General features: G+C 47.2%; 1 protein-coding gene across 1 annotated transcript in view; it reads right to left on the bottom strand.

Moving 5' to 3' along the window:
* Nucleotides 1–15,206, bottom strand: part of PDE2A (phosphodiesterase 2A) — a 455,035-nt gene that overhangs the window by 157,225 nt on the left and 282,604 nt on the right. The window contains exon 3 of the mRNA XM_063127363.1: nucleotides 1,241–1,330. Within this exon, the coding sequence (XP_062983433.1) occupies nucleotides 1,241–1,330 (90 nt within the window). The remainder of the gene's footprint in view (nucleotides 1–1,240; nucleotides 1,331–15,206) is intronic.

The raw sequence follows: 15,206 nt of genomic DNA, 5'->3' as shown, positions 1-15,206 counted from the left end.
ACAACAGCATCCATTTAAAAACAACAATTCTGGGGTCCATTAAAAACGAACTTAACGTTATAATCCCCTTCTATTATAAGTTAAGTCTTCTGCAGCAATTTCATCAAAGCTGTAACTGAAAATATATCGCTCAACCAACAAGAAGTGTTGACACATTAGCGAGACTGTGAGCCTCCCGGCGAAGGACAGGAGAAGTACTAAACGCAAAGGAACAGATGTTCCAGGATTGCAATACCCATCCATGTCTTGTTTTTCCTAATCCTTAGAACTCTGCACATGCATATCAATCCTTGCCTATCATTGGTTGAAAAGCTTACCTATTACTGTATTATGCTTAGTGAATGAGATGAGGAAGTTCTGCCATTGTTTCTGAGGGTGTTACTCTGGCTTTGCCTGACACTAGTGGGCAGTCCTTCAGATCCTCCAGGGCTGGCCCCCTTGCAGCACTGTAGGCTGCTCGCAATAAACTTTTTTCTAAAATGAGAGAAACCGTGTCTTAGAGTTTTTGGCCGCCACTCAACGAATCCCAATTAGAGGGAACCTGCCTTTTCAGGGTTCCTCCACACCCTGAACTAGCACCTCAAAGTGCACCAGTAGTTAATCAGTGCACGTATCTTAGTTGCTTAAAGGCACAATCCTACCCATGTTTAGACAGAAAAGACCATGGTACAAGTCCGCGCATGCCCGCGCCAGCCCTAGGACTGTGCCCAAATTTGCAATTATTGGGGAGAGGAGGGAGGAGGTGGAGAGGAGGCGGCCGTGCCTGGTTTCAGGGAAGTTTGAGTTCTGGATGCCTCCTCCCAAAAGGCTCTCAGGGAACAAGGCTTGACAGGAGGTTCCCTGTCCGAATCCTAGAAGAGCTTCTGCCCCTCATGGTAGCCAACACTGGATGAGGTAGACCAGGGCTAGGGAAACTCTGCTCCTCCTATCAGTCCCAACCAGCAGGGACAATGGTCAGGGCTGATGGGAGTTGTAGTCTTGGAACATCCGGAGGACCACAGGTTCCCCACAAGGGAAGCAAACCAACAACGTGACTCCCTATAAAGCGGCCTTCTATGTCCTAACCAACGATGTCAAACTGAGGGCAAGCAAAACAACCTTCACGGTTTCAGTTTTCCTAAGTCAGGGCTATGATTACCTATCGCACTGGGCCTCCCACCCTCAGCCTCCGCACCCAAACAAAGGGGAAACTGCCTGTCCTCAGACCACCCATTCCTATGAAGAAATGGCCATGACTTACCACTTTGGGGAGCACCGAAGCAATGGCATCTTTGATGACTTCCCGGAGGCTCGAGATGTCGATTACGGAGCCCAGGCTCAGCAAGGCATCCTGGGAGAGAAAAGAGCAAGGATGTGAGAACATGGGAACAGCCCTGCAGAAGTGAAGATCCAGCCAGTCCAGGATCCTGATAAACGGGTGGAGGTGGGTGGTTAATGGTGGAGGCCTCCCCGCTGGTCTTTCCCCCTCAAATTGCCACCTTTGTTCACACATTTTTCACAGAGTTTCCAAATAAACGCCCAGAGAGCTTCAGCTATTGGGCGGTTGCCACGACACAGGCTCTGAACACCAAGCCTGGCCGCGGCTACTCCCTGCTCAAGCCAAGCCCCACCGCTTGATACGCCTGAGGCAAGGAATAAAAACCACCTTCCTCCAAACTATGTGGAGGAAGGATTTCAATATATAAAATAAAACACTGTGAGTTATATCTGCTGAGGTGAATGATTGTCAGAGTGGGTGCTAAATGTGTAAACTTCAGATGATAAATGCCAAACAGACACGTGGGATTTTTGTGGTAGTTAAAAACAAAATAATTAAGAATTATTTTTAAAAGTTCACAGGCTTTGTTTCAAATAAAACATTTAAAAACCTTTTTGAAACCTTTCATCCAGTCCTTCCACTCATTCACATACACGCTTTCCTTTCTCTAGCACAATCACTCTTGAGCTTTCTTTATTATCTGTATGGATTAATATACTTCCACTACGTGCACACCACACTCCAAAGACACCACTCTCTACCCTGACCCTCCCATTTCCCAGAACTTAAGTACCATAAACACAGAGAGCACTACAGACTCTAAGACAGTGGTTCTCAACCTGGGGCGCTCCAGATGTGTTGGACTGCATCTCCCAGGAGTTGTAGTCCAACACATCTGGAGCGCCCCAGGTTGAGAAAGGCTGCTCTAAGAGTACCTAACAAGTCTCCCTGAAAAGCTTTCCTGAAAAGATCTCTCAATCCCCTCCGTCCTCCCCTTATATATGACTCCTCCCCCTCCCCAGACATTCTAACTCCGCCCACTCAGGCCAACATTCTAAAATCCACAGACTTACAAACTGCAGACATATATTTGGGAACTGACTTGTGGGGTGTAACGCCACAGCGGTATAAAAATGCAATAAATAAAAAATAACGTCACCACATCTCTGTCCATGGTTTTGTTTGTTTTTTATCACCACAGATCAATTCATAGAGATAAAGAGCAATCTCACCAACGGTGTCATTTTGCAAACCCAAACAGTGTTAGCGGACTTTCACGGAATCTTTCCATTGCACAAGCAGTTGTGCAAGCATAATGTGCTACCACTTGTGCAAACGTAAGCTTAGTTTGATTTGTGCATATTTCTTAACCTAGTTTCTGCGAGTATATCATAGTTGTGCTAACGGAATGATACAGTTGGATACTGCTAAAATATAGAATCACAGAATCATAGAATAGCAGAGTTGGAAGGGGCCTACAAGGCCACTGAGTCCAACCCCCTGCTCCATGCAGGGATCCACCCTAAAGCATCCCTGGCAGAGGGTGGTCCAGCTGCCTCTTGAAGGCCTCGAGTGTGGGATATATATGAAGAGCCATGCTAGATTGAACCAAAGCACCATTAAGCTGAGATTTCCGTTCTCCATAATGGTGAGCTGGAAGCCTCTGGTGTCTCCAAAGCAGGGAGTGATGGTCCTCCCAAGTCAGAGGTACACTGCCTCTGAAGATGGAGGCTTGATTTAGCTATCATGTCCAAGCCTTTACAAAGTGAGGAATATGTCACCCACCAGGTGCAGTTGGATTTCAACTCCCATCAACCCCAGCCAGCATGACCTATGGCCAGGGATGATGGTGGTTGTAGTCTGACAACATTTGGAGTTTCCACAAGTTACCCAGCCCTGCTTTAAATAAACCAGGCCAACCCTTCACTAATACGTTGTGGGGGTGAATTTCAGAAATTGTGAGATGTATTTTTGGGCGTGCTTTGAAGCAATTACTTATTTGTTTGAGGGCTTTTAAGGCCAAATGCACACCCCAGCTCCACCGCCTCAGAGCAGCTTACATCAAAAAAACTCACGCCATGATAAAATAACAAAAAATAGTAAAGTCAATAAATACCAGCAATGACAACAAACATCATACAAACATAAGAACATCAGAAGAGCCCTGAGGCCGGATCAGACCAAGGGTCCATCTAGTCCAGCACTCTGTTCACACAGGGGCCAACCAGTTGTCAACCAGGGACTAACAAAGCAGGACACGGTGCAACAGCACCCTCCCACCCATGTTCCCCAGCAACTGGTGCACACAGGCTTCCTGCCTCAGATACTGGAGATAGCACACAACCATCAGGGCTAGTAGCCCTTGATAGCCTTTGCCTCCAGGAACTTATCCAACCCCCTTTTAAAGCCATCGAGATTGGTAGCCATCACAGATCCAGCCCAGAAAGTACACAAATAAAACATGCAATTACCACTAAAAAACCACCATGACTAGTTCAATAAACACAATCAGAGAAAGGCTACAAAAACAGATGGGTCTTCAAGGGTTTCCTAAAGGCTTGTATTGATGTGGCTGGATTGACACCAGATGACCACCCATTCGAGAGGTGCGGACCTTGCACCTTGTACTTGCACTCAAACGCAGGCAAGAGGGAATAGCCACTGTTGCTGATCTCAAAATGCAGGCAGACTGACATGGGTGGAGGTGGTCCTTCAGGTAAGTCGGGTGACCCTATGAAAAAGAGGACAGGGCTCCTGTAGCTTTAACAGTTGCATAGAAAAGGGGATTTCAGCAGGTGTCCTTTGTATGCATGCAGCACATGGTGAAATGCCCTCAGGAGCACTGCTCAGAAGCCCTGCTCTCTTGGCCAGATACAAAAAAGGACAGCGCTCCTGCAGCTTTTAACAGTTGTGATGAAAAGGGAATTTTACCAGGTGCTGCATGAATACAAAGGTCACCTGCTGAAATTCTCCTTTCAATACAACTGTTAAAGATACAGGAGCCCAGTCCTCCTTTTCATGTGGTCACCTTAAACTTGGTCCCAAATCATTGACAGGCGCAATCCTATGCATGTTCAGACCGAAAAATAGTCCTACAACTCCCAGCATTTCCCAGATAGCTAGGAGTTGTAGGAGATTTTTTTCTGTTTGAGCATGCATAGGATGGCAATGGGTGACCCCGAGTTCTAGAACTATAGGAGAGGGAGACGGTTTTTACCCTTCTGAGTGCAACCGCCTTCCAGAGGCATTGCAAGTATTTTCCTTTGGGGTAAAATAACCTTTCCTAAAGCTCTAATGGATTACCCACTCAAGACAGAATAAGAACTGAAACTTGTTCTTGGATTCTGAATAATAATAATAATAATAATAATAATAATAATAATAATAATTTCTTACCCGCCTCTCCCTTTGGATCGAGGCGGGGAACAACATTAGTACAGGAAGGTGGGTTTCTCCAGCATCCTTCCTCGTGAGTAGGCTGGAGTGCTGGGCTGAAAACAACAGGATGAAATTTAATAGGGATAAATGCCAAGTTCTACATCTAGGAAATAGAAACCAAATGCACAGTTACAAGATGGAGGATACTTGGCTCAGCAATACTACAAACGAGAAAGATCTTGGAATTTTTGTAGATCGCAAGCTGAATAGGAGCCAACAGTGCGATAGGGCTGCAAGAAAGGCCAATGCTATTTTGGGCTGCATTAACAGAAGTATAGCTTCCAAATCACGTGCGGTCCTGGTTCCTCCCTATTCGGCCCTGGTTAGGCCTCCTCTAGAGTATTGCGTCCAGTTTTGGGCTCCACAATTCAAGAAGGATGCAGACAAGCTGGAGTGTGTTCAGAGGAGGGCATCCAGGATGATCAGGGGTCTGGAAACAAAGCCCTATGAAGAGAGACTGAAAGAACTGGGCATGTTTAGCCTGGAGAAGAGTAGATTGAGGGGAGACATGAGAGCACTCTTCAAATACTTAAAAGGTTGTCACACAGAGGAGGGCCAGGATCTCTTCTCAATCCTCCCGGAGTGCAGGACACGGAATAACGGACTCAAGTTACAGGAAGCCAGATTCCAGCTGGACATCAGGAAAAACTTCCTGACTGTTAGAGCAGTACAACAATGGAACCAGTTACCTAGGGAGGTGGTGGGCTCTCCCACACTAGAGGCCTTCAAGAGGCAGCTGGACAACCCTCAGGGATGCTTTAGGGTGGATTCCTGCATTGAGCAAGGGGTTGGACTCGATGGCCTTGTAGGCCCCTTCCAACTCTGCTAGGCCCCTTCCAACTCTGCTATTCTATGATTCTATGAGTATCCCAGAAGTGTACAGCTCCAGGAAACCTAAGAGCTGAAATCGCCAGATCCTTAAATAATTCCCACCACCACCACCACCTTCAATGTTCAGGACCTGAAAATCAGTGATTTTCAATTGTGAATCCCAATGCAGAATCCAAACAAAACAAAACCCACCCAGTTGGTATTTATTACGTTTCATTTCTTTTCTACTTCTCCTGTTCAGTTCTGCAAGAAAATAAGCAGCTGTCTTTTACAGTGTCAGACCCTGGGTCCATCTACCCCATTATTGTCAACACTGACTGGCAGCCACGACTCTCCAGGGTATCAGGCAGGACGCAGGAGGTTTTCCTGTCCTACCTGGAGTAGGGTGACCCTATGAAAAGGAGGACAGGGCTCCTGTATCTTTAACAGTTGTATTGAAAAGGAAATTTCAGCAGGTGTCATTTGTATATATGGAGAACCTGGTGAAATTCCCTCTTCATCACAACAGTTAAAGGTGCAGGAGCTATACTAGAGTGACCAGATTTAAAAGAGGGCAGGGCACCTGCAGCTTTAACTGGTGTGATGAAGAGGAAATTTCACCAGGCTCCCCATATATACAAATGACACCTGCTGAAATTTCCTTTTCAATACAACTGTTAAAGATACAGGAACCCGGTCCTCCTTTTCATATGGTCACTAGGGATGTGCTCCGCTTCTCCTCGAACCGGAGAAGCAGGAGCGGAGTGGGGGGCTTCGCCTACCCTTAAGGCGGAGGTGAAGAGGATTGGGGGGCCGGCGGAGCGTGGCGAAGAGGATTGAGGTGAAGGCGGATCCTTCGCCTCGATCCGGAGCTCCGCCAGAAAGGTAAGTGGGGTTTACCGGGCCCTGCCGCTGTCACTGTCGCCCATGTGGCGACAGTGGCAGGGCCCGGTAAACCCCACCTCCTCTCCCTTACCTGCGTCCGTCCGCGGTCCCTCAGCTTCTTTAAGTGCGGCCCAGACTTCCTGGTTGAGCCATGGGCTCAATTGAAGAAGCCGAGGGACCGCGGACGGACGCAGGTAAGGCCCCCTCCCCCTTGGTCTCTGCAGGTAAGGGAGAGGAGGGAGGGGGGCCTTACCTGGCACCACTCCTCTCCACTGCGGAGCTCCGATTCGGAGCCGGAGCTCCGCGGCGAAGAGGAGCAGACTATGGGCGGAGTGGCACGGAAATTTCTGGATCGGCCCGCGGGGCAGAGCGGGGGGCCCGTGCACACCCCTAATGGTCACCCTAACCTGGAGATACTGCAGATGGAACCTGGGGCCTTCGGCATGCAAAGCAGGGGGCTTTTGTTTTGTTTTTCCCCCCCGCTCTCCAGCGACTTGGATGTTATCAGAGGCTGTTGGCATTTCAGCCGTAGGGAGCTTGATTGATGCTGGGACAGCTTTTCTGGGTCTACCAATGATCATTTAAAGGTCTGCGAGTCCATTATTCCTGCTGTCCTGTTTAGCATCTTTCAGAGATGAACAGGGGTCGACAGGTGGGTTCACAGATACCAGCCCAGAAATGCCAGTGTTGTAAATGCTAAGGAACGAACGCAGCACCGACTTCTTCCTTCCTTCCTGGCTTTTATTTGTTTGCTCTTTTAAACGACAAGGAGCCTTGTGACACATTAAAGCTTTAAAACACTGATTATGGCATAAAGCTTGTATGGACTAGAGTCCACTTCAGCAGATGCTCCTGCCAGAATAAATCTTGAGGCTTTAAGGGGGCACAAGAACTTCTCATTTGCGCTGCAACAGGCCAACACAGCTACCGCTCTGGAAATGGCTTTTTATAGTCTCGATTTTTCCTCAGAGGCTGCGACACTCAGCCTACTGCAAGGGCTTCAGTGAAGACGTCTCGGCCTTCTGGCGCTTGCCCACACCTTGCAGGCAACAGGGGTATTTGAACTTGGGACTACAGGAGTGTTTGCCTCAGTCTCTTATCCTCTGTTTCACTGAGGCAGATTGCTAGAATCATAGAATAGCAGAGTTGGAAGGGGCCTACAAGGCCATCCAGTCCAACCCCCTGCTCAATGCAGGAATCCACCCTAAAGCATCCCCGACAGATGCTTGTCCAGCTGCCTCTTGAAGGCCTCTAGTGTGGGAGAGCCCACAACCTCCCCAGGTAACTGATTCCATTGTCGTACTGCTCTAACAGTCAGGAAGTTTTTCCTGCTGTCCGGCTGGAATCCGGCTTCCTGTAACTTGAGCCCGTTATTCCGTGTCCTGCACTCTGGGAGGATCGAGAAGAGATCCTGGCCCTCCTCTGTGTGAGGGCCTTGTTTGCATTTTATATACAAACAAGAATTATTAAAGAATTTTAACTGTTTCAGTAGCACCAGAGCCTGTCTCTCGCTTCTCACTTGTTCAGTGGTGTTTTCCCCCCCTGTATCTACATGTCTTGTTAGAAGGCCAGAGCTGCACCTTGCCTGGTGTGTCTCTGTTTCTCTCCCTTGCTTGGAAATGTGACGGGGGGGGGGGAATGAAAAATTAGGGGGGGGAATGGTTCTTTTCCATTCTTTTTCCAAGGAGCGTTTTTGGGTTTTTTTCTGAAAAATTGAACAGCTTTGGATTGTGAAATATTTTCTTTTCAGACAAAGTGTTTCTATATTGTTACTTGGTCTTGCACAAGTGCGCACATGCATAGGACTGCAGCAATGCACATTTTCCTGTTTTATTCACCTGTTTCTGGCTTCCTTTAAGTTGAGCCTGTTATTCTGTGTCCTGCACTCTGGGAAGATCGAGAAGAGATCCTGGCCCTCCTCTGTGTGACAACCTTTTAAGTATTTGAAGAGTGCTGTTTAGACGTCCCTTCCGGCTCTGTGGTTAGTGAAACGGTGGTTCTCTGGGGTTAGCGCTAACCACAAGCGATGCTGTTGCACACAACACTTTAAAACATGGTTAGAGCCAACTGTGGTTAGCGAGTGAGCAAGGTTTAGCAAAACGCATCGCACAAGATGTCTTAAACCCTACTGCTTAACCAAAAGCCTGAAGCAGCAGGGTTTAAGGTAGGGCAACCTTGTGGAAAGGAGGACAGGGCTCCTGTATCTTTAACAGTTGCAGAGAAAAGGGAATTTCAGTAGGTGTCATTCGCTTGGCACCTACATTATATGCCTTTAGACGCCAGGTGAAGACCTTTTTATTCTCTCTGCATTTTAACAGTCTATAAATAAATTTTAACTTGGTGTTTTAAATTTGTAATTTTGCATTGCTGCTGTTTTTATCTGGTTGAGCTTTTATATTGTATTTTATATTATGGTTTTATACTGTTGTTTTATACTTTGAATGGTTTTAATTTTTGTGAACCGCCCAGAGAGCTCCGGCTATTGGGCGGTATAGAAATGTAATAAATAAATAAATAAATAAATAAATTCCCTCTTTGTCACAACAGTTAAAGCTGCAGGAGCCCTGCCCTCTTTTATATCTGGTCAAGAGAGCAGGGCTCCTGAGGGCATTTCACCAGGTGCTGCATGCATACAAAGGACACCTGCTGAAATTCCCTTTTCTATGCAACTGTTAAAGATACAGGAGCCCGGTCCTCCTTTCCACAGGGTCACCCCATTTAAGGTATCTTCTGAACAGGCCCAGAGCTGTTGGGCTGCTCTCTGCTACTCCACAGTGCCATCCCTACAGATGGCCATAGAAGGTACTGCAGCAGAGGTCAACTGACACACTGAACCAGCAGGGCCCCATCTGGACCTATAAAAGCTGCCATCACTGGACTGGTTCCTCAGCTTGTTGTTCTAGTACAGTCTAAGTGTTTCTTGGATTTCCAAGCCCTGCTGGACCCTACTGTACAGGACCCCCAGATGATCTGGATTTGGTCTGAGAATGTAAGGTGCAATGCCCATCAAAAGAGCTTTCTGGACCAGACAAAAACTCTCTAGTTCACCTCTTCCCCATGTACATTTCAGTTGTGGAGTCATGGCTAACCCTACTGCCCCTGTTTTGGGAGAAGATGTTTCAGGTAATCAATCAGACTCAGATTCGGACCTAGAGGAGGTGGCGCCAGACACCAGCCAGCCTGTACCATTGGGGGTGGTGGTAGAAGCTCTCACAGGCGATTCACCAGCTAGGAGTCAGCCCTCTCCAGAGCTTATCTCCTCAAGGCCAAATCCTACACACTCAGTGGGAAGTGAGCTTTCTTCCAGAGGAGAGCGCCCTGACAAGCTAGCTCATGCTAGGGTTCGCCGGAAGCTAAAATGCACGGAGCGGAAGGGTCGGTCCAACTGAGATTGCACCAGAACCTGCCTCCACACCAGGTTCTCTGAAGTTACGGGCGTTTGGGAAGGGGCTTCCTGTTCTCCTTGGTCGGACAATTGTCTCGCTCAGTTTGCATAGTTTTGCCTAGGGGGAAGTTTCCAAGAGATTAGACTCTCTTCAGGTAGAAGAGGTGTTTGCTGCTTAATAAAAGCTTTGTGGATTACCTAGCCGGCCTCGTCATTTGTCTCCCATCGAAACCAGGAGCTTTCTGAGAAACACGACAGGTGGCTAATAAGAGAGGGATAAAACAGGATGCCTTTGAGAGACAAGCAAGGTACAGATGTTGCCAGCGCAACCCACAAAGGATGCAAAACATGATTTCTTCCCTGAAACCTGACCATTGCTGTCTCTTTAAGCGAGAAAGTGAGAATGCTAACAGGCATCAAAGAGAGAGTGAGAAGGGGAGTGTATGCCAAATGGAACATATTCCCCACACAAAGTGGAGGTCACGGGCCAGGAGGGGGGGCTCCCCCAGCAGCTGGAGAGGGCGCTCTGTTACGTCTATCCTTGCGCCCCGACCTTTTCCCGGCGCGTCGAGCGGTTGTTTGTTTGTTCCCCAGCTGTGATTGATGCGGTGCTCTTGTGCCCTCCAAAAATGTCACCGCAGGAGCGCGGCTAGATCAGCGAAGCCGGCAGATTAAAACCATCGCTGGCAGCCGACGTGCCCATCGCTGCTGGGGATGGGTACGGATTGCTAAGAAGCACGCTCGCTCGCGTCAGGCCAGGAGGGCGGCTGTTTGGATCAGGACGCCCTATCTGGGCATGAGCAAGCCTAGCCCAGATCACGTAAACAGTGACATCCGTTATCTTGGGATAACAACCGCTGCTGCCCTCGATTCAGTCTAATTACGTGTGACTCAAAGAATGATGTAAGTAAATACCTTATACCTGTCCTGCCTCCCCCAGAGTCCTCATCATCAGAGGACAAAGGGGAAGAACAAGCTCCAGCAGATCATAGAATCATAGAATAGCAGAGTTGGAAGGGGCCTACAAGGCCATCGAGTCCAACCCCCTGCTCCATGCAGGAATCCACCCTAAAGCATCCCTGACAGAGGGTTGTCCAGCTGCCTCTTGCAGGCCTCTAGTGTGGGAGAGCCCACAACCTCCCTAGGTAACAGGCTTCATTGTCGTAGAGTCTTCATTGGTCATCCACTCAATGATGCAATTGCATGGTTTTTACAAGCATTTTGTTCTAATACACACTCATGCTAATTTGCATTAACTAATGTGCATTAGTGCAAATGAAAGTGAAAAACTGATTGGCAAGTGTGGGAAATGCAGTATCTGCCAGTTAGATTCGCAGAAATCTGCACTCATTTGAATCCATTGCCAATTTCTCTGACATCTCAAGCTACTAGTCATGAAGACTATATATTACACTCTATCCTTTCCAAGGCAGTTTGCCTCTCAATAGCAGGTAGGTGCTATTTAGGGATGTTGGAGGAATCAGTCTGGAAGGTGGAGTGAGCTTTCAACAACTCGCCCCCCAGACTTCATTCAGCCTTCTGCCAACTGCCTGACACAATTTGTTGTGAGTCAGGCCGGCTAGCGGATTGTCCATATTTTTAAAGTTGTGAAAATTTACAGGAGCAATCTGTGCAAATTTTGGTCACTATTTGCACAAATCTGTGCAAATTACAAGTTGCACAAATTTTGTCAACAACAACAACCACCAGGAAAAAGTCCCTGGCATTCAAGAAAAATCCATGGCTCTGCTCACAAATGCCAGCTGAGTTGAGGGCACTGAGGAAATCCAGCCAGGCCAGAAAGGGCCGGATTTCCCAGCAACGAACATCCCTCGTCTATTACATTCATGTGGGCTTGTGGGCCTCCCATTAAGCACATGGGTGACCACTGTAGGGGACTAGATAGGCCTTTGGTGAGATTCCACAGAGCTCTTCTTTGGAAAACATTTATTTATTTATTTATTTATTTATTTATTGCACTTATATACCGCTCCCATAGCCAGGGCTCTCTGGGCGGTTTACAGAAATTCTAAAATTAAGATAAAAACGAGTATACAAAATTAAAAATTCTAAAACACAGAACATACACACATAAAGCATTAAAAACCGGTAAAAAAAAACTAAACATGTGGGTGATTAAAATGTGCCGCCGTATGCCTGGGCAAAGAGGAAAGTCTTAACCTGGCGCCAGAAAGAGAGCAGCCTTGGTGCCAGGCAAGCTTCATCAGGGAGATCATTCCACAGTCTGGGGGTCACCACCAAAAAGGCCCTGTCCCTCATTGCCACACTCCTCCGAGCCTCTCTCGGAGTAGGCACCCAGAGGAGGACCTTAGATGTTGAACATAGTGATCGGGTATATTCACGCCGGGAGAGGCGTTCCGTCAGGTATTGTGGTCCCAAGCCGTGTAAGGCTTTATAGGTCAAAACCAGCACCTTGAATTGGGCTCAGAAACATACAGGCAGCCAGTGCAAGCAGACCAGAGCAGGTGTTTTATGGTCAAACCTTCTGGTTCCTGAAATCAATCTGGCCGCTGCATTTTGCACGAGCTGCAAACCTGGGGGTTCCGTAATGCACAGTTTGGCTTTTTTTGAAGGGGGGGGGGACGACAGAGTTTACATACACAGCCAGGCTGTTTCAGAAAGGACCCTGGCTCCATTTCAGTCCTTTGCCAACTCTGCCATCCAGTCTGGTTATCTGAGTTTGCTCCCTGTGCTGAAACGAACGGGGCCTCCAAATTATTCTTCCAGTTTTATAAAGATTGCATTATGCATGTGTGTAGGGCACAGCGGGGCGAGGGAGTTACAGTCTGCCAGTAAAAAAAAAAAAAATCAAAACCTGAAGCTGCATTTTAGATCCAGCTTTACCCAAGAGTCTTTAAACATTAACCGTGGCCTTAAGCTGAGTGCATTGCAAATGTAGCCCCTCAGGCTCTTCTTGAAGTAGTGAACGATTTCAAAAGCGTCCCATCTCAGAAAGAGAAGAGATTCTTCCCACAAGTAAATGGACAGCTGTGATATTTAGTGACAGCCATCTCTTACACCCTGATTCTCAACAGGTAGCCACAGACCGGTTCTGGCTCACTGCAACCCTGTTGGTGGCCCCTGAAGCGTCAACCACGTCCTTCTCTCGGGGGCTCCACACCACCTGCTCCTGGCTATCATTATTCTTAACGACTTTGCACAGGGGTGTACATGGACTGTTAAAGAGAAAGACTACCAAATGTGAACAAACAGGGTGACTACTCATAAAAGATGAAGCATCCTGTTCTAGGATTCTATCCCACTAGAGGCCTTCAAGAGGCAGCTGGACCACCATCCGTCAGGTGGATTCCTGCATTGAGCAGGGGGTTGGACTTGATGGTCTTAGAGGCCCCTTCCAGCTCTACCAGTCTATGATTCTAAGAAGGCAGCTGGGCAGGTGGGCAATATCTTGGGTTCTTCCTTTTGGCATGGGGGCCATGCAGCTGGATGGGGGAGTCAAAAGAATGAAGGAAGGATCAGCACGGGTAAAGAGGAGGTAGAATTCAGAGCAGGTCTGAGTTCTGGGACACAGAGCTTTATCACACCAGCGTTACACTGTGCAATCACTGCGAATTGCGTGCAAAGGACTCCGAAGTTTTCCACCTTTGAATCTGCTTTGACTGTGAAGGACTGCTTTGACTCCCATGCATCCTGCTTTAATTGTGCTATAAAGCCAAAAGAAGTGCAATATTTTGGTACTACTTTTCGAGCGTATCATTTGTTGTTTTCCAAGTGGCCCCTGGGGCGCAGGAGCAGGATTAAAGAAAAATTAAACAAATGCTTACATCTGCATAAGCTTTAAAGATAAAGACACCAAAATTGGCACAGTAAGAGATATTAAGGAGAGCTTTAAGCATACCAAATTTGAATTGACATTGTACATTGATGGTGCTATATAAATAAGGTCATCTGTTGATTTTTTTTCATGATTTTTTTACATTTCCCCCCTTCAAACCCTTTGCAAAGGATCTTAGGAGCGCAGCCACCCGGGGTGCGATTTAGCAACAACAACAACGCTGACAGCTTAGCGCTGTAGGGATAATTCGAGGGAAACAGGTACATGGGATGAAGCTCATAGAAAGCTGCCTTCTATGGAATCTGTGGATGTCTGTCACTGGGAAATCCATTTCTTTTTTGGGCTTGATAGATTTCCCTCGCATGCCCGACTCGACTATCATTTGCCACAGGTTTCCCCCCAAAATCCAAGAACCTTTTGCATTTTTGTTTCTATTTGCGCACATTTTTAGCCCCAATTTATATGCAGTTTGTAGCCCCGATTTGTGCAAATCTCCATTTGCGCAAATAATAATAATAATAAATACGGAAGTCCACAAAATGGTCCGACTCAATGCAGACTGAGTTAGGCCAGTTCACAGCAAATGGGCCAAAGTCCGGGGGTCCCAGAAAAGGGGAGCTCGTGAGCTCCACCCCCCCAAACGAATTTCTCCAACATTCCTGAGTCAGACGCTTGGTCCATCTTGCGGAGCCCTTTCCCAACCTAATGTCCTCCAGCTGTATTGGACTACAATTCCCATAAACCTCTGGGGACAGATAAGACCATTATGTCCTGGCTCTAAAATTACCTAGCTGAACTACTGCATGGGGCTGTAGTTTCAACCCCGCATGTCCTTCCTAGTGAATTTGTGTCCCAAGACTGTGCGTGGCAACCATTTCCTTCCCACTGTTTTCTCCTTTCTGCTAAGAGCTGCCTGGTTCTAGGCGGTTAGTTCTGGGAGGCTGCAAACACACCATGCTTTGATCATCTTGTCAAGGATTCCATCTGTTCCCAGTTTCGTTGGCTTTGGCACCTGCCTCTCTGCTGCCCTTCCACAGCCCTTATCTAAAATCTATTACCACTGCAAAGTTCATTGCGGGATGCAACTGCCACTAGAAATTCCAGCGAGCTGAAAGGAGTACTTGGCGTTTGCCAACATTTCCAGGTCCACCATGCAAAATGCGAATGATTTGACCTACACATGCTTTGGCCAGCATCTCATCAAAGAGGGGGGGGGGAATCACATAAATTGCCCACTGCATGTCACCCATTAAATGCCGTCAGGTGTTAAGTATCATTACAGGTCAAAGATCAAATAGGGATACCATTGCATGTCAGCTGTCAAATACTGTCAAGTATGAAATACCTCTGCATGTCACTGGTCAAATACTTGTGATGGGGTAGACTTCCTTGGTCAGACTCAGAATTGGGCGGGGAAAATTGAATTATTCCCCCCACCCCAACAAATTATGTAGGGTGATCATATTTTGGAAACCAAAAAGGAGGACAACATGGTCACCATGTTAAAATTATTTTTAAAAAATAATTTTAAAACCTCAAACTTTTTAAAAAAACCTAAAACTCAATGGATGGACAGATCTGTTTCAAACTTGGCATAGCTAAAGTCCTTGTTA

The sequence above is a fragment of the Elgaria multicarinata genome, chromosome 5 (genome assembly GCF_023053635.1).
Source record: "Elgaria multicarinata webbii isolate HBS135686 ecotype San Diego chromosome 5, rElgMul1.1.pri, whole genome shotgun sequence".
NCBI lineage: Eukaryota > Metazoa > Chordata > Lepidosauria > Squamata > Anguidae > Elgaria > Elgaria multicarinata.
The sequence above is the reverse complement of the archived record's forward strand: the minus strand, read 5'-3'. Positions and strand labels throughout refer to the sequence as shown.